This window comes from Mobula birostris, chromosome 7 (genome assembly GCF_030028105.1).
Source record: "Mobula birostris isolate sMobBir1 chromosome 7, sMobBir1.hap1, whole genome shotgun sequence".
In the NCBI taxonomy this organism is placed as follows: domain Eukaryota; kingdom Metazoa; phylum Chordata; class Chondrichthyes; order Myliobatiformes; family Myliobatidae; genus Mobula; species Mobula birostris.
This window is the reverse complement of record NC_092376.1, coordinates 53,373,432-53,393,489: the sequence shown is the minus strand read 5'-3', so window position 1 is coordinate 53,393,489 and position 20,058 is coordinate 53,373,432. Positions and strand designations below refer to the sequence as shown.

General features: G+C 40.0%; 1 protein-coding gene across 11 annotated transcripts in view; it reads right to left on the bottom strand.

The window, feature by feature from the left end:
* The window catches only part of dcun1d5 (DCN1, defective in cullin neddylation 1, domain containing 5 (S. cerevisiae)), a 29,890-nt gene that overhangs the window by 2,911 nt on the left and 6,921 nt on the right, over positions 1-20,058 (bottom strand). For 10 of the 11 annotated variants that reach the window (XM_072263153.1, XM_072263147.1, XM_072263155.1 and 7 more), the window contains 8 exons: positions 19,020-19,062; positions 18,825-18,942; positions 17,879-17,967; positions 9,176-9,246; positions 785-876; positions 466-574; positions 265-369; positions 29-131 (listed from right to left, as the gene is read on the bottom strand). In XM_072263153.1, the coding sequence (XP_072119254.1) occupies positions 29-131; positions 265-369; positions 466-574; positions 785-876; positions 9,176-9,246; positions 17,879-17,967; positions 18,825-18,895 (640 nt within the window). In that variant the 5' untranslated portion in view covers positions 18,896-18,942; positions 19,020-19,062. Of the gene's footprint in view, positions 1-28; positions 132-264; positions 370-465; positions 575-784; positions 877-9,175; positions 9,247-17,232; positions 17,317-17,878; positions 17,968-18,824; positions 18,943-19,019; positions 19,063-20,058 lie in introns of those variants that run through there. The other variant, XM_072263157.1, reaches the window with a different exon arrangement.

Genomic DNA, 20,058 nt, shown 5'->3' with positions numbered 1-20,058 from the left:
TTTTCCACTATGACAGAAAGAAACTTACATGCACCATCTTCATCATAGTTGCTAAGATCTGCAAGTACAGTTCTGCTGAATTCCAATACATTGAACCACTGATCTTTATTCATAACTCTGTACTTTGATTGCTGTGAAGAGATCACATGCATTATAAAAAACATTTCATAAAAATTCCCAGATATTGCCTTTTTAAAATTTGTGGTTGTAGTTATAACTTTTTTGCGATAACATTTGAGAATGATTAAAATATTAACAAAATACCTCCAAAAATTGGTAGAAGGCAGAGAACAGAGCCCATGTTCTTCCAAGGAGCAGAGCTAACATAGACTTAGCAGTATCAATATCAAGGCTACGCTGGTCTTTATCCTAAAAGAGCAGACATAGAGGGCTTCGTGACATTTTTTCAAAAACATGAAATCATTCAAAATTCACTGTAATAGAAAGAAATGATTTTTGCCTTACTCTAGCAAAATCAAAGGCATATCTGTAAATTTGTTTGAAAGCTGATAGGTCATTGAGTTGTGAACGCAAATAATCAAACTTGCTCTGTAGCCTCTCTGTGCAGTCACATCTAGGTTAAACAAATGCTGCATTAAAAAAGAATCAGATTTTCCCAAGCAAAAATCCATAAGGGTAAACTGGAAGTTTTCATACTTGTTATGTACACGTTTACTGGTATTGAGTACGAGTTATAGAATGCATTTGATTAACAATTAAACAAATGAAACATCATGCCATAACTTTACAATTTTATTGCAGAACAATCATCGAGATGTCTTACTGTAATGATGTCATTCCTTTTAACCACTCTTCTTTAGTGAAAAATCCCATATTTTGAGCCTCCAGCTTCCATGCCAATACTAACATGATAATCTGTAGGCAAAAAAAATATTATGCGCATTTTTAGCACATCTAAATCACTTGTCTAGAACATGCAACCTTTGGGCCACCCTAGCCCACAAGGTCAGCCTTTATGACCAGCCCACAACCTCCAATGTGGCTGAGGAGTCACGTTCATTTTGGCTGACACATCCACCTTTCATGTACAAAGGTTTGTATATGCTGCACCTTTGAATGCATCAGGCTGACTAAGTAAATATTATCTTATGTAATTTGACAATCAAAAACAGGTACACAGCAATTCTTGCAATTTCCACTAGCTTAAAGCAATGGCACTAGACCATTTTTGACCCAGTTTTTCATTTTTAAAGAAGCCTGCTCACTATTGATGTATGTAGTTTGTTATTGACTTCCAAATAATCACTTGATGTGAACAAGTTGTAGATCAGCAGCCCGGCACATGATGCCAACAAATGTCAAAACACTAAAGAGCTAGTCAGTACACAGCTGGTCTTCGAGAATGCCACACCTGGTGGTTAGAGCCAACTTATACATACTGCAATATTTATGGATACTAGAATTGTTTGGAGCATCTGGAGAGAGACAGGCATTTGAAAATTGTGGGCATATTAAAGAAAAACTAAGACTCACACAGCACTCTTTACTCTCTCTCTCTTCTCATACCCAAATTTGGACAATTACATTCCATTTGGCTAGATCAGAAAGTCGTCTGGAATTGTAGTTCTGAGCTTGGTGTTGATACTATTGTTGGTAATTTCTATTGGGTAGAGAGGAGTTAAGCCAGGTAGGATGTTACCATTCACCCACTTCCAATGCAAGCAGAAGCAGTGTATATTGCATCTAGGGAGTCGTTGAGTAGAAACTTGGCCCATTTCTCTGATAAAGCAGTTTTGTCAGCGTTTGAAAATCCTGGATTTTGTACTTGTCCCGCTTCTTGCACTTCTCTTAAACTCGCCTGTTCTACTATAGTGCAACATGTAAAGAAATAAAATTGAAAGTGCATTGTTGTATAAATAGGAGTTATATGCAATTGTCTAAAAATCTGTTAGTATTAAGCCACAGTCCCAAGTGTGCCAAATTACTGGGGTTTTGAAGTAGCTCCTTCCCTCTGGGCCCATTTTATTAGAGCTCCGGTGGGACAAGATGTTTAAATTTGGTTGGGCAAACCTGCATAAATCTGTTGGTCCAATATAAGGTGTTGCTTGGGCCACACGACGAGTTTTGCATCCAGTTCAGTTCAGCCCAGCCCACTCCACCGTAGGAAGGATGTAAAAAAGGTGGAAAATTATCAGAAAAGATATATTAGGATGGTTCCATGATTGAATAAGTAAAGGTGTTAAAAGGTTATGTGGTGAAGACAGAGGAAAGGGATTTGAGGGAAAATAAATCAACCATGATCAAATGCTGCAGCAGACCAAATGGCCTGATTCTGCTCCCATATCTTATGATCCATCCTACGAGGTTAGACTGGAGAAGGTGAGGCTTTTCAGAGAACAAAGAAGATTAAGAAGATTCAACAGACTTGCACATCATCATCATGACTGGTTTGGGTAGGTTAAATATAGTGGATTCTAGTTAACTGGAGCATATCGAGACCAGTACAGTTTAGCCCAATGAATTGGCTGCTCCAATTAGCAGAAGTTTCATGGAAATAGTTTAAAAAGGTATTAAAAGACAAAAGGCAAACTGTTTAACTGAAATACAGCCCAAATTAGAACACTAATACCACTATAGTAGTATAAAACTGTGTACCAGTTCCTAATAGTTATCAGTGGAGGAGTTCATCCAGTGTATGGGCTACGTTCTTTTGATTGAATGTAAATGAACAAAATTACCCAGACACTAGTGCAGATAGTGGACTGCCTTCATATGATGTTTTCGACGACTGCATCCTCCAAAATCTTCATTTTCATTGTAACATTCAAGATTGTTGTCGATACTTTTAAATTCTTCATATCTCCTAACTTGAAGTAGTGACAAGACCTGTACTGATCAACTAGCTGGACTATTCAGCAGTCCAAGGTACACAAATGCTTCAAATAGGCTTTAATTGTACTGGTGCCCAAGAAGAAGGTTGTAAACTGCATCAATGACTATTGTCCAGTAGCACTTAGATCCACACTGATTAAGTGTTTTGAGAGGTTGGTGATGAAACATATCAACTCCTGCCTGAGGTGCGACTTGGATCCACTCCAATTTGCCCACTGGCACAACAGCTCCACAGCAGATGCCGAATCATTGGCTCTTCACTCAACCCTGGAACATCTGGACAGCAAAGACGAATACATCAGGATGCTCTTTATTGTCGACACCTCAAGCATTCAATACCAGCAGCCCCTCAAAACTAATCAATAAGCAAGACCTTGGCCTCAATACCTCGTGCAATTGGATCCTCCATTGCTCCACTTGCAGACCCCAGTCAGTTCGGATTCACAACTACATCTCCTCCAGAATCTCCAATTAGTACAGGTGCACCACAAGGCTGTGTGCTTAGTCCCCTGCTCTGCTTGCTTGACAGTTATGACTGTGTGGCTAAGCACAGCTCTAATGCCAAATTCAAGTTTGCTGGTAACATCACTGTCATAGGCTGAATCAAAGATGGTGACAAATCAGCATATAGGAGGCAGATAGAAAATCTGGCTGAATGGTGCCATAACAACAACCTGAATGTGAGCAAGACCAAGGAGCTGATTAAAGACTTCAGGAAGAGGAAACCAGAGGTCCGCGAGCCAGTCCTCAGAGGACCAGAGGTGGAGAGAATCAGCAACTTTAAATTCCTCAGTGTTATCATTTCAGAGGATCTGTCCTGGGGCCCAGCACGCAAGTGCAATTACAAAGCAAGGCAGCACCTCGACTTCCTTGTAAGTTTGCGAAGATTTGGCATGACATCTAAAACACTGACAAATTTCTATATATATGTGGTGGAGAGTATATTGACTGGCTGCATCACAGCCTGGTATAGAAACACCAATGCCCTTGAACAGAAAGTCTATGACAACAAAAGTAGTGTATGCGGCCCAGTCCATCACAGGTAAAGCCCTCCCCACCACAGAGCACATGTTGTCGCAGGAAAGCAGCATCCATCATCAGGGACCCCCACCACCCAGGTCATGTTCTCCTCTCACTGCTGCCTTCAAGAAGGTAGTACAGGAGCCGCAGGACTCACACGACCAGGTTCGGGAACAGTTATTAACCCTCAACCATTGAGCTCCAGAACCAAATGATACAACTTGCCCCATCATTGAAATAGTCCCACAATCTACAGACTCTTTCAAGAACTCCTCTCATGCTCTTGATTACATATTTATTATTGCTTATTTTCTGTATTTGCACAGTTGCCTTTTCACACGGGTTGAATGCACCAGTTGATGCAGTCTTTCCTTAATGGTTATTACTGCATTACAGATGTATTGAGTATGCCTGTGAGAAAATGAATCTCAGGGTTGTATATCGTGACGTATGTATTTTGATGATAAATTTACTTTGAACTGAGTGAAATAATTTCATTTTCATTCCCAGCAAATTTTGGCATTTCCAAACCTGAATACTTGAAACCACAGTTCTGAATTGTCTTACTTTTTATTACTCGCTGTGATGAGAGTACACGTAGATTAAGATGTTAACTGTCCTGTGCTGGCACCAGTGGGATCAGCAGTTGGTCTGCCACCTGTCTTCAGGAGAAAGAGAGATAAGGAAAACAATGGGGCAGCATTTGGAGATGTTAATGAAGGGACGGAAGGAGAGCTGTCAAGACCGGCTCCCCTTTGAATCCTGAACTGTTTGAAGTGATGGACAGGCAATACCCCAGCAGGAGGATAAAAAGGGACAGGTTCGCTAAGGCAGGACACACACAACACCACGAGGTAACGAGACCCTGGAAGCGGTGCGCCTCCCACAAGTCGCGGGACCAAGCCATAGACGCACAGGATGGAAAGGTACGATCGGCGGGAACCTGGTGTGTGTCCGCCCTTGCCTGGGTGCCAGGTTCACCGCGGAGAAACAATCGTATCTGGAAGTGGAGGGGTCACGGTCGGTGACCTCAGAAGACATCACAAAGGGCTTGCCCGAAAGCTGACTGCGAAGAATATCGAAGGTCTGTGTGGAAGCCGTTTGAATATTCATTCGTTTTTGCTCTCTCTCTCTCCTTCCCCCCACTGTCCATCGCCACGGCAGTGGTTACTGTGAACTGAACTGAACTGAACTGAACTCAGTTGAACTGAACTTTGTGTCACTTTGAAACTGGTCATTTACCCCTAGACGACGATAGAGCTTGATTGATCCTGTTATCCTAATTCTGTGTACATGTGTGTTTATCATTGCTGAACTGTTGCATTTATTATCCTTTTGATTAGAGTACTGTGTTGCTTGTTTCTTTCATAAAACTTTCTTAGTTCCAGTGATCCAGACTCCAACTGAGTGATCCATTTCTGCTGGTTTGGCAACCCAGTTACGGGGTACGTAACATCGCCAATCACCATTGACAAAAATCACTGCATTTTGAACATGGAAAAACTGTTCACTCTAGCATGGTGTAGTGTCTACCAGCACACGAAGTGCATGTGACTGATGTTGGTTAGAAACTGTTCAGCAACAGTCACCTATCCCAATTAAGTGGCAGTGTCTCAAATAAACAAAGGAATCCTAACCATTTCCTCAATTAGTTTTTGTTGTTTAAGAGTTGTACCAAATAAGCTGCTGCCCCGATTAACCAATGGCCCAATTAACTGGAATCCACTGTATATGGATACTGTACCCATTCATGGACAGGGCAAATACTGGAGGGCACAGGTATGATGTGTGGGCAAAGAATGTAAAGAGAAAACAACCTTTATATTCAGCAAGTAACTACGAAATGAAACTTACTGATAGCAAGGGTGGTGCAAGATAGTTAAGCATTTAAATGATTTGAAAAAACAAACTGCAGGGCTACTGAGAAGAAGTAGTGTTGAAACAAGGAGCAACAAGAGGAGCTGATAAACAATTAAATGGTTGAATGGCTTCCTCGTCTCCCATAGCAATTCTATAATTTCATGATTCGAGAAGCTTAGTGGCAAATAAAGCTCGCGTTATGTACCTGGCCCTCAGAAATATCTGGTTTTTAAATTGTGTATTGTTGATCTAAGTTTCCAAAAGCTACAGTCATCAGATCCCAAATCACATGAGATACAGCTGAGTTCTGAGGGCTACTCACAAGAAACATTTTATTTAACCATATACAGCTACGTACTAAAATTTTTGTCACATTATGTAAAGACAAATACAAATACTTTATAATAACATTCAAATTGCTGTAAGAAAAATATTGCAAACCTACAATAGTTTTCTTAATTAAAAGCAGAAAATTATAACGAGAGTGTGACAAAATTGAGTCTTGGATTCAAACGACATCTCAATGACTTTCAATTTGAATTAAGTATTAACTATTAAAGCAACACAATCTTTCCTCTCCCATTACTGTCAACCTTGTATTTAATGATCAATCCTTTGACCACCTGATTCTCTGACAAACTTCCCCCCCCCGCCATCTTTAAGGATTTCTAAATACAGTTAATAGTCATAGAACACTACAGCACAGAAACAGGCCCTTTGGCCCATCTAGTTCATGCCAAACTATTAATCTGCCCAGTCCCATCGAACTGTACCTGGACCATTGACTTCGATGCCCTCTTATCCATGTACTTATCCAAATTTCTCTTGAATGTTGACATTGAACCTGCATCCACTTCCGCTAACAGTTCGTTCCACATTCTCACCACGCTAAGTTCCCCCTCATGTTCTCTTTAAACATTTTACCTTTTGATCCTTAACTCATGACCTGTATTTCTAGATCTACCCAACCTCAGTGGATAAAGACTGCTTGCATTACCCCATCTATAACCGTCAATTCTGTATACTTTTATCAAACCTCCTCTCATTCTTCTACGTTGTAGGGAATAAAGTACTGACCTATTCAACCTTTCACTACAACTCAGGTCCTCAAGTCCTGGCAACATCCTCACAAATTTTCTCTGCGCTATCAATCTTATTGACACCTTTCCTTTAGATAGGTAACCAAAACTGCAGGCAATACTTTAAATTTGGCCTCACCAACATCTTGTACAACTTCATAAATCAAAGTATTAAGTACAGGGGCTGGGATGTTATATTGAAGGCTAATATTCCAAAAGCTTTCTTTATGACCCTATCTACCTGTGATGCCACTTTCAAGGAGTTATGGACCTGTATTCCCAGATCTCTTTGCTCTACTGCACTTCTCAGTGCCCTACCATTTACTGTGCAAGACCTACCCGGTTGGTTCTACTGAAGTGCAACACCTCAGACTTGTCTGCATTAAAAGTTTCAAAGGTATATTTAACGCCAGAGAAATGTATATAATGTACATCCTGAAATTCTTTTTTCTTCGCAACCATCCAAGAAAACAGAGGAGTGTCCCAAAGAATGAATGACAGTTAAAAGTTAGAACCCCAAAGCCCCCCCAGCTCCCCCCTCCCACACATAAGCAGCAGCAAAGCAACAATCCCCTCTCCAATCAGCGAGGAAAAAAAGCATCGGCACCCCCCATCGAGCACTCAAGCGTGCAGCAAACCATCAATAAAGACACAAACTTGCAGTACCCCAAAGACTACTCATTCACCCAGTAATTCCACATACCACAGGGCTCTCTCTCTCTCTCCCTAATAAGGGAAAAAGAGGTGTCCCCGTTTCACAGCGAGAGGTGAGACATAACAAACAACTTGCAGATTTACAATGTTAAAAGTCTGTTGTGTCCCTATTTCCAAGCTCTGTGCCCAAAGAACTCTGCTCTCTGGGCATACAGCCAGCTCGCTGCTTTCAATCTTCCATGTACTCCCAAGACACACCAGGCCACTTTTCAGCCCATTTTTTCAGCTGGTCCAGATACCACTGCTGCTTTGATAGTCTTCCTCACTGTCCACTACATCCTCAATCTTAACAGTCATCTACAAATTTGCTGTTCCAACTTACCACATTAATCATCCAGATCATTGATATAGGTGACAAACAAGAATGGATGCAACACCAATCCTGCAGCACACTACTAGTCATGGGCCTCCAGTCAGAGAGGTAACCATCTACTACCATTGTCTGGCTTCTCCCCCCCAAAACCAACATCTAATCCAATTTACTACCTTATCTTGAATGCCAAGCGACTAAATCTTCTTGACTAGCCTTCTACACTGGACTTTGTCAAAGAACTTGCTAACGTCCACGTAGATTACATCCACTGCCTTGCCTTCATGAACCTTCCTGATAACTTTACGAATAAACCTTCAGAATAGTTAGACATGACCTATCACGCAAAGCCGTGTTGGCTATCCCTAACCAGCCCCTGCCTATCCAAACACATATTTGGTCCCTTAGAATACCTTCGAATAGCTTACCCACTACTGATGTCAGACTCACCAGCCTATAATTTCCTGGCTTATTCTTAAATCCTTTCTTAAACACCAGAACAACATTAGTTATCCTCCAATCCTCTGGCACTTCACCTGCGGCCAAGGACATTTTAAATATCTCTGCTTAGGGTCCCTGCAATTTCTGCATTAGCTCTCAACAAGGTCCGTGGGAACAAGTGTCTGAATACACAGAGTTTGCCTCATGCACTGTTTGATTCACCTTTCTCATTACTTTGCAATCCTAAATTTTGAACCTGCCAATTTAGGTGCTGTTTTCTGCAACAAACTGACAGAAGAGTTGGTGAACATTAAATAGCACAGGGCTGTTTTTGGAGAATAAATAAAATCAAATTTCTTACCTTATCATATCCATTTTAAACTTACAGATCCAAATTGCATGTTAGGGCTTTTACTTATAGACTGACAGTGCCCCTATTCATAGAAATAATTTGGTTCTTGCATTTCTCCCTGAAGAGATGGTTCTTCTGTCCATAGTGCAGCAACCAAAAGGAGAACCTTTCATAACGATCACAATACCCTCTTTCTAACCCACTGATATTCCCAGTACAAACTTCATCACCATAATCCAACACATCTCCTATACTTTCTTTTAGTAACTACTTTACCCCCATCTTCCTCATGTAATTATTTTAAAGCAAATCTTTTGCTTTCCCTAATCTTTGACATTTTCTACTAATTTAGTTTAAGACCTTCCAACTGCACCAGCCTAGCAAAATGATGCTTTGTTAAAAGAATGGAAGATAATCTACAAAAAAAGTGGCGGCATACTTACAAATTATTAATGATATGGCATTTCATATTGCTTAAAAATAATTTCAATTACCATTACTTCATTAACAGTTATTTCAGTATTTTTAAAGAAGATTAAAACTTACATTTTCAGGCTCCACACCTATATCTTCACAAAATTTTTCCATTCCTTCAGGACCAACAACCTCATCCGTCCCTTTAAGATATAATGGGAAAAAAATCCTGTATTCTATCCAAAAACGATCACTTAGTTCACGGGAGGCTGTCCTGCTGTATTTGGATAGAGTTCAGATCTGTCCTGTGATTATGCACTTTAATTAGCAAGGCAATTTAGAACCAGAGAGAAATTAAACTGACCCAAAGGGAGCAGTTCAAAAACAGCAGGCACACAAACATATTAACATTTTAAAGAGCTGGATGAGGCAATAGCAGCAAATCAAGTTCAGTGTCTCTTGAAACTATTTTCAAGTTGATTTACAAAATAAATGGATAAACATGGGACATATTTAGAAATTAAGATTTTTAAACAGAATGAGATTCAAGGGACTGTAGATGCTGAAATCTAGAACAATCTGCTGGTGCAACTCAGTGGGTTGAGCAGCATCTACAGAGGAAAGGAACTGTCAACACTTTGAATTGACACCCTGTATCAGCACTAAAGGTGAAGAGGAAGGGTAGTTAATAGTGGTGGATGTAGGCTTGAGTTAGTGGCTTGACATAGACTGAGGGTGGGGGGGGGCGGAGGTGAATGATAATGGGTGGAACAAGTCAGCTAGGGGGAAGGTGGAGTTGAGAGACAGGCAAGTGGATTGTAGGAGGCGGCACCCAAGAGGTAGATGGATCTAGGTGACGGGGAGGGGGGGGGGGGAGGGAGGTGTCTTCATCTTCACTCTCCCCTCACCTTACCTGGTTCTATCTGCTTTTTTGTCTGCCTCCATTTATCATCTGCCCATCCATCCTCTAAATCCACCCTTCCCCTCCCCTACCAAGCCTGATCTGCACTTCATTCACCCTCAGTCCACCAGTGCCCCCTCAACAACCCTTTCTCCTGTAATACTTGCCATCTCTTCTCTCCACTTTTTCCCCGATGCAGGGTTTCAACCTGAAATGTCAACGATTCTTCCCCCCCCCCACCCCCACAACAGATGGTGCTTGACCTGATCAGTTAAGCCAGCAGATTGTTTACAGGATATGAATCCACTGGAGGAAAACTTGAAACAAAATAAAAATCACCCAAAGTCAAAATTCTCAATATGTCTAAAACTGTCATGACTTATATTCATTCATTAATCACCCAAATCCATTTCCTCTCAAAGCCCCATGTAATTAACTCAATTTCCCTTTTAAGAGAGAAAGGGGTTTAATTTACAATTGGTAACTTTGTATGCATTTAATACAATAGTACAGAAGAACCTGATAAATACAGAAAGAATTAATGTACTGAATTTCATTAACAGAATTTGGACATCACTCTTTATGTCAGCACTTATTGCTCAACTGCAATGTTTACACAATTAAGCAGCTGACTAACTCATTTCAGAGGACAGTCATCCAGATTATAATGAAACTGGAGTCACACACAGGCCAGACTGAGTAAAGACAGATTTCCTTTAAGGACATTAGTGAACTTGTATTTTATTGCATCACAATGATTTTGCTGTGACTTTTATCGATATTAATTTTCTACTCCTGATTTATTTAGTCAACTGAATTTAGTTTTATCTGCTAATGAACTTTTGGCCCAATGAACGATGTCAGAACAGTAAGTAACTGGTTACTGAACCCAAATGTATTAATCATTTAGTCAAAATATTCAGTTCTAAAGTATGCACATAAAAGGTAGTGTGCACCCACTCTTATCATTCCTCAGAGAAACAAACAGCAAGTCAAATATATTCTATAATCTCCTTTCCCCAGCCTCCAAGGGGATTATAGAACTGTAGAAATCAATAAAATGCTCTTTAAAATTCTAGATCACACCATAGAGTCTATCTGGAGCGAAGGAAGACAATGTATTCAACTGGTTCAATTAGCCATTTTAAACCACATCAAAACAGTACGGTATATCTTCTGCAACATACATAAAATGATGGAGGAACTCAGCAGGTCAGGCAGCATCCATGGAAATGAACAGTTCATGTTTCAGGCCGAGACCTCAGGACTGGAAAGGAAGGGAAGAAAACACCAGAATAAAAAGCTGGGGGGGGGGGGAGAAGGATAGTTGGAAGGTGATAGGTGAAGCCAGGTGTGTGGGAAGGGTGAAGGGCTGGAGATGAAGGAATCTGACAGAAGAAAAGAAGTGGACCTTAGGAGAAAGGAAAGAAGAGGCACTAAGAGGAGCTGATAGGCACGTGAGAAGAGGTAAGGCCAGAGTGGGGAAATACAAGAACTGGGAGGCAGGGGGAGAATTTTTATTACCAGGAGAAATTGATACTCATACCATCACCTTGGAGGCTACCCAGACAGAATACAAGGTATTGCTCCTCCACCCTGTTGGAACTAAAATCGTAATTAAAATGTTGGGCCATCAGGAAGTTTACCTTTGGGTCTTTCAACTTACAGCTGGTCTCACCAATGCAGAGGAGGCCACCTCAGGAGCACCGGATACAAGGCTACCCCAGCAGATTCACAAGTGAAGTGCTGCCTCACCTTAAGGGACATTTGGGGCCCTGAATCAAGGCGAGGGAGGAGGTGAATGAGCAGGTGGAGCATTTCGGCTGCTTACAGGGATAAGTGCTGGGAGGATTAGTGGACAGGGATAAGGGGACAAGGAAATCACAGAAAGCAGATCCCTGTGGAAAGCAGAGAGGGGTGGTAGGTAAAGATGTGCTTGGTGATAGGATCCCTTTGGAGATGGCTAAGAGTGCTGTGTTGGATGCTAAGGCTCATGGGTGGTAGGCAAGAGCAAGAGGAAAGGCAGCAAAAAGATGGGGTGAGCACAGATGTTCGGGAAATGGAGGAGATGTGGATGAGGGCAGCATCAATGGCGGAGGAAGGGAACTCCCATTCTTTGAAGGAGAACATCTCTGACGTCCTGGAAAGGAAAGCCTCAACATGGGAACAGTTGCAGCGGAGATGGAAGAACTGAGAAAAGGGAATAGCATTTTTACAGGAGACAGGGTGGGAAGAGGTATAGTCAGAGATAGCTATGGAAATCTATAACTTTATAAAAGATGTTGGTCAATGGCTTATCTCCAGAGATGGAAACAGAGAGGTTGGGAAAGGGGAGGGAGGTGTCAGAAATTGACCAAATGAATTTAAGTGCAGGGTGAAAGTTGGAGGCAAAGTTGATGAAATTGACGAGCTCAGCATGGGTGCATGAAGCAGCACCAATGCAGTTGCCAGTGTAGTGGAGGAAGAATTGGGAGCATTACAGGGAAAAGCCTGGAACATGGACATAGCCGTCGAAAAGGCTGGCAAAGCTGGGGCCTATGCAGGTGCTCCTGGCTACTCGAGTCTAGAGGAAGTGGGAATAGCTTCTGCAGCCTCTTCTGAAGCAATTTATCAAACAAAACCCCTATGACTCTGACATGCTCTATGATATGTTTGTATAATGCTTTCCTGATTTCAAAACTAATCTATGCTGTTTTCTACTTACAAAGGGCAAAAATTATTTTAGGGAACCCATCATTACTGATTTATCATTTTTTCAAAGGCACATAATGTTCTTCTGCCAGGAAAATTAAATTAAGCTATGAAAAATCACAACAGAGTGAAATACCTCTTCAGAAAACTACGTGAATCTTATTCTATTACTTTTTTAACTGGTTGAACACTTGTTATCAAGATCACCAGAAAGCAAGCAATTAACCAGTAACAATTCAGTCTTTTAAACAATCTCCTTTATTTTGTATAAAGCCTAATGAGGTGAAACAATTTCAGAATGCCTTTGACAAATTGCCACACACAAGGCTGCTAAACAAGCGCCCATGGTATTACAGGAAAGATACTAGCATGAATAGATGATTGGCTGACTGGTAGGAGGCAAAGACTGGGAATAAAGGGGATGTTTTCTAGTTGGCTGCTGGTGACTAGTGGTATTACATAGCAGTCAGTGTTAGAACCACTTCTTTTCATGTTATATGTCAGTAATTTAGATGCTGGAATTGATGGCTTTGTTGTAAAGTTTGTGAACGATATGAAGATAGGTGGAGGGGCAGGTAGTGTTGAGGAAGCAGGGAGTCTACAGAAGCACTTGGACAGATTAGGAGAATGGGCAAAGAGGTGGCAGATGAAAGTGTCAGGAAGTGTATGGTTATGCATTTTGACAGAAGGAATAAAAGCGTAGAATGTTTTCCAAATGAGAAGAAAATTCAGAGGTGCAAAAGGAATAGACAGTCCTCGAGCAGTATTCCCTAAACATTAATTTGCAGACTGAGTCAGTGGTAAGGAAGGCAAATGCAATGTTAGCATTCATTTCAAAAGGACTAGAATATAAGAGCAAGGATGAAATGTTGAGACTTTATACGACATCAGTCAGACCACACTTGGAAGATGGCGAGTTGTTTTGGGCTTCTTATCTAAGAAAGGAAGTGCTGGGATTGTAGAGGGTCCAAAGAAGGTTGACGAGAATGATCCTGGGAAAGAAGGGGTTAACATATGTGATTGTTTGATGGCTCTGGGCCTGCACTCACTGAAGTTTAGGAATACGGGGGAGGATTTTCTTTTTTATTTTAAAGCTTAAGGTCTGTCCCGAGCCTCGTGGCCCATCAGGCCAGTGTTTATGCCGGTTTCTGTGGCGTGAAGTGACTGAGAGTATGAGACTCTTCCCCCTAGATAGGACGCCAGTGCGAGGTTAACCCCCAGCGTTTTTGCCAGTACCCATTCTCAGCTGGGTAGACTGGAGCATTGTGTGGTTAAGTGCCTTGCTCAAGGACACACACACTACGTCGGCCGAGGCTCGAACCCACGACCTTCAGATCACTAGTCCAACGTCCTAACCACTTGGCCATGCACCATGTAGTACGGGGGTGGGGGGGGGGGGGATTTCATTGAAACTTATCAAATATCAAAAGGCCTATACAAGATTGGATGTGGAGAGGATGTTTCCTACATTGGAGGATTTTAGGAGCGGGTGGGCAATGTTCTAAGTTCAAAATAAATTTATTATCAAAGTAACTATACATCACCATAAGCAACCCTGAGATTAGTTTTCTTGTGAGCCTACTCAATAAATCCATAATAGAATTATAACGATAATAAAAACAATTGAAAATTGCATCAACTTGGGCGTTCAACCAGTGTGCAAAGGACAGCAAGCTGTGCAAATGCAAAAATAAACAAAAAAGAAATAAGTATCAAGAACATGAGATGAAGAGTCTTTGAAAGAGAGTCCATAGGTTGTGGGAACATTTCAATGATGGGGCAAGTGAAGTTGAATGAAGTTATCTCCTTTGTTTCAAGAGCCAAATGGTTGAGTTGTAAAAACTGTTCCCCAACCCGGTGGTGTGGGTCCCGAGAGTCCCGTACCTTCTTCCTATTGGCAGCAGCAAGAAGAGAGTGGTGGGGATCACTGATGGTGGATGTTGCTTCCTTGTGCCAAAGTTTCATATAAATATAGTGTGGAGAGTATTGGTGATGGACTGGGCTGTATCCACTACTTTTTGTAGTATTTTCTGTTCAAGGGCATTGGTGTTTCCATACCAGGCTGTGATGCAGCCAGTCAATATACTCTTCACCATACATATATAGAAGTCTGTCAAGGTTTTAGATGTCATGCTTAATCTTCATAAGGAATTTAACGTTGCTGACCCGCTCTGCCTCTGAACCTCTAATGATTGGCTCACGGGTCTCTGGTTTCCTCCTCCTGAAGTCAGTAATCAGCTCCTTGGTCTTGCTGACATTGAGTAAGAGGTTGTTGTTGTGGCACCACTCAGCCAGGTTTTCAATCTCCCTCCCTCTAATGCTGATTTGTCACCACCTTTGATTAGGCCTACGACAATGGTGTTGTCAGCGAACTTGCGTTTGGCATTAGAATTATGCTTAGCTATATTGTCACAGGTGTAAAGCAAGCAGAGCAGGAGGCTAAGCACACAGGCTTGTGATGCATCTGTACTGATGGGAGTTTCTGGAGATGTAGTTGCCAATCTGAACTGACTCGGGTCTGTAAGTGAGGCAATGGAGGATCCAATTGCACAAGGAGGTATTGAGGTCAAGGTCTTGAAGCTTATTGATTGATTTTGAGGGGATGATGGTATTGAATGCTGAACTGTAGTCGATAAAGAGCATCCTGATGTATGCACCTTTGCTGTCCAGATGTTGCACGATTGACTGAAGAGCCAATGAGATGGCATCTGCTGTGGAACTATTGCTCCAGTAAACAAACTGGAGCAGATCGAACTCGCTTCTCAGGCAGGAGTTGATGTTTCATCACCAACCTCTCAATATACTTCATGACTGTGGATGCAGGTGCTATTGGACAATAGCCATTGAGGCAGCTTACCTCGCTCATAATACAAGGACATCCCTTTAGAACAGAGATGGGGAGGAATTTCTTTAACCAGAGGTTGGCGAATCTGTGGAATTCATTGCCATGGATGGCTGATGAGGTCAAGTCACTGGGTATATTTAAAGTGGAGGTTGATAGGTTCTTTATTAATAAGGGTGTCAAAGGCTATGAGGCAAAGGCAGGAGAATAGGGTTGAGAGGCAAAATAAACCAGCCATAATAGAATGGGAGAGCAGACTTGATGAGCCAAATAGCCTAATTCTGCTCCTACGTCTTATGGTCTTAAGTGCTATCTCCATAGGCAGCTTAAAAATTCAAAGACAAAGTTTTCCAAAAGGTGAATGAAACCAAACAAACACCGGAAATTGAGAGTACTAAACAACAACACAAATACAATTTAGTGACCAATCTAAAAATTTGTCGCTCCACCTGATTTCTAAGTTTTCAGCTTTCCAATGCATGTTAAATAAAATAACAACAATAAACATGCTTTTCTTATCTAGATCTTTTGTTATGCAGCGGACATGCATCACGATGAAGGCAGCTGTAGCAAGACAGGAGCAATGTTTAAGCTTCAAATTCAAGCTTCTGCAAACAAGCCTAAATTCCATTGAACAAACCCAGCCATGATAAAATATTTATTGCACGCATGCATGAAAGGATAACAATATTAACTATTTCACACAGAAAATCTATTTTTAAATGTTGATACTGAAGAACAGAAGCCATCCGAAAGAAATAACCTAAATGCACTGAAATGCCAAATGCTGAATTAAATCCAAAAGCAAAGCTGATGTGTGTTTTGTGAATAAGAGCAAAAAAAAAGCTGAATATCAAAGAAAAACTGCAGATATGAAAATGAGATAAAAACAGAAAATGCTGGAAACATTCAAGTGTTTGAGGCAAGAAATTTAACATTTCAGGTGAAGGATCCTATGCTCAGTTCTGACAAAGGATTTTAGACTTAAAGCATTGTTTCTCCCCCACAGATGCTGTTCGAGCTAAATGTTTCTGGCATTTTCTGTTTCATTCCTCTGAAACTGTGGTTGATTTGTGAAGGCAATTACTTAGAACAAATTTCTGCTTGATTGATTCCGTGTCTGAGCAGATGTATTTAATATTGACCATGGGTACCAAGCAGTTCCCCATGCCGTATCTTGGATGGCTTTAAGCTTTGAAAGAATATGCTATCAAAATACATGAAATAAATGAAATAGTTTCAATGCTATAGTAGTTGCAATATAGAGTATGACTCTGACCCTAATGAACCCAATAGTAATGTATCACAGGAGTTAGCTACAGGTGGGACAGAAGCAGTTGCACTTTAATGGAATGTTATGACTGTAGATGAATTGGTCAATCTACTTAGTCATTGGCACAGCATACTAAAATCATACTAGTGTTTAGAGTTAATAAAATTAGAACACCACCACCCTCCCAAATCCAGAGCTCCTGATCTTCATTACTGAAATGGAAAGGTGTTGAAAAACGGTATTTTCCAACAGAGGGAGAGAAGGCTCAAGTGTGCAAGAGTCATTCATAGACTGCATCAGCACATCTCCTTCATTTTGTCTAGAGTGCCACCAGCAGAAACCTGGCATGAAGTTGCCTGCTTGTCCTTGACTGTAGCCGACATACAGACCAGCAAGGGGAAAAAAGGGGTACATTCCCTCAAATTAAGTTAAAACAAAAAAACATTTGCTAGAATGTTGTTAGATACCTTTTGAATACTCACCGAAGAGTTAAGTAAAGATAGAATTTGTGGTGCCATGTTCAATGACATTTTCTTATGAAAGTGCAATGTGATTTTGTCCAAAACCTGTCACAAATGATAAGCTTTCAATAACCACATCACAAAATACTGGGGTAGAGCAATTCAGAAAGATCTCAAAGCCTCTATATTTGGGAAATATGCTTAATAATTTGTACATTTCTTTGCAGTACTATAGTACCATCTTTATTTAGACTAAAAGCCGCTTACCATTTATGTACTTCAATAATATTGCACTGGTTTGTTTGTTGTATGATGGGGGCAACAGAAGGGAAGTCCTTTTTTTGTAGAAATATTAGTCAAGAATGTGTCCAATTAAAATGCTCAGGTTAACAGACAGAACAAACATGCTCTTCTCATCTGCTGTTATGCAACTGACATGCAACAGATTTAACAGAAATGCTGCACTGCAATAGCACTGTTTATTAATTTTCCACTGCTCCAACACACTTAAAGACCATGTTCTCCTTTATTCAGATCCTGCAGAAAAAGTACCCATTTTAATCTAGCTCTCCTCAAAATATTTTGTAAGCATTTTAATGAGGACAAATAATTACATTAAGGCATCATAATCTGCCATGATATAACAATATACCTTCAAAATTCTTACCTGCATATTCATAAAACCAAGCTAGGCACTTTTTGCTTGAAAAACTGTCATCACTTATTAATCTAGATGGTGTCTGTACTCTACAGAAACTTAAAAAGACAAAAGCTGGTCAGTGAGCCATTTGCCATGAAACAGCTTAATTTTTATTTCATTCTTCAGGCTCTTATGTTACAAAGGAACATGCATTAAAACAAGCCATTAGACCTAATAAACACAGTCTGCCACCTTTGCTCAACTGTAGCCTTCCCACCTCTATTCTCATCTGAATGTAATAGGAAGACTGGTTGACATGGACCAGTTGGCTTGAAGAGCCTGTCTCCATGCTGTGAAGATGAAGATTTATTTTATTTATTTAAAAAAAATCTTTAGTACAATTTGTTTTCCCCAAAAGCCTCAGTTAAGATATCCCAATCTCATAATAAAAAATTTAGAAGAATTAAGCAGTGGTGATGAGTGAATCTGTTTTGATATCAAGGACATATCCTTGCATGTTAAATGTATGTTAAGCAAAATATGCCTCTTCAGTTTCAGTTACTGACAAGAGAGAATGAAAATAGATTTCCCCAACCAAAAGAAATTCTGGTCCATGTATGCATGTCACTCATGTTAAGAGTTGCTGAAATTAATAACATTAATAAACAGTATTTGTTTAAAAACATTAAATTATCTGAGAAAACAACTGTTTATACATCAAATTAATCACAGGAGATTTTATATTAAAGTCAGGAACCAACCTTCTACGCTTTATTTTGTACACAAATGGAGAGCTGTTATTTCTAAGATGCAGTTTAAAATAATCCCGCAGTCAATTTGTAATACCTAATCTTGAGTGAATTTGAATTAGAAAATTGTTGGTAAGTGTTTGTGATTATAATTGACATCAATGTGATACAGGGCTTGGAGGGAGAGAGTGAAAGAAAAATGTTAAACTTAAATTGGTACTCACCTGTTTATCCTACACTTTTTCATGCTGGCGTCTTCCGATCCTGAAGATTTTCTCTTCTTCTTAACAGGCATTTTGTGAGCACACCAAAATACAGAACAGGTGCACTGAAAGGAGCTACCTACAACAGTTTACAGATTGGTCAGTTCCACCTTTATGATAGTCACTTATTCAATTAGCCACTTTTATTGTGCTTACCTATATTTTGATCACCTTGGCCATTCGGATCCTCTTTCAAATTCTGTTAAACAACAGTATAAAAAGAAACAAATGATGACAAATTCTTCCATAATTTCCCAATATGGACTCAAGGAACAAGAATTTTAAGATAAATTATGTATACAACTTTTGAACATTGAGCACATAAAGACATACATCCACCATATAAACAATTCACTCTCCCAACTAATTACCAGAATCACCATGGATATTGTTGCTGAGCTTTACAGAACAAAAGATATTTAAAAAAAAACACAGCAGTGCAAAATCTATTTGTTAAGTCATAAATTAGAAACCAGAAAACTCAGTACCCTAGAAAAAACTCTAGATCACATTATGAAACAAGAAAACTTTCCTTCGAAATGACATTCACATACAGTATCTTGAAACTTAGTCAACTTATTTTTTTTTTTTTAAAAACCAAAGTGATTCTCCATGCATTAGATGTGGCATTGGAAGTGAAACCCATTGAAATATGGCCTATTTAATTTCCAAATATTGCACAATTTTTCAGGTCAGCTTGATTATACTGTCACATGTAATTAGCCAAGTTTAAGATATTGGAATGTGAGCTTACATTAACAGAAGAAACAGCTTGGTCTTCGTATGGAGATCAATTGCTTTTCATGGCTCCTTTATCCCTTTGCACTGTAGAATATTTTGCACTTCCCTTCCAGTTCAGCTTTCAGTTTACTGAAGGCCACTGAAAATCAAACTCTCACCAAGTCTGAAGGCAGCTAAACATTGTATTAGCTAAGTTATTGATAAAAAAAAATGTGATATGTTCACTGCACATCTTCAAAGTGTCTTGAATAAGATGCTTCGTTCTGATGACCAAATTGTTACAAAAACTATGAATGCATATCAGCTTTTAGGCAATTACCTTTGCTCCAAATAAATATAACGACCAATTTTAAAGTTTAATTCACAGCACAATTATTAAATTTTAAAACTCAGCCTTCCTCAAAAATATTTGCAAAAGCAGTACTTTGGAATTGTTCCAATAGCATTTTTCCAT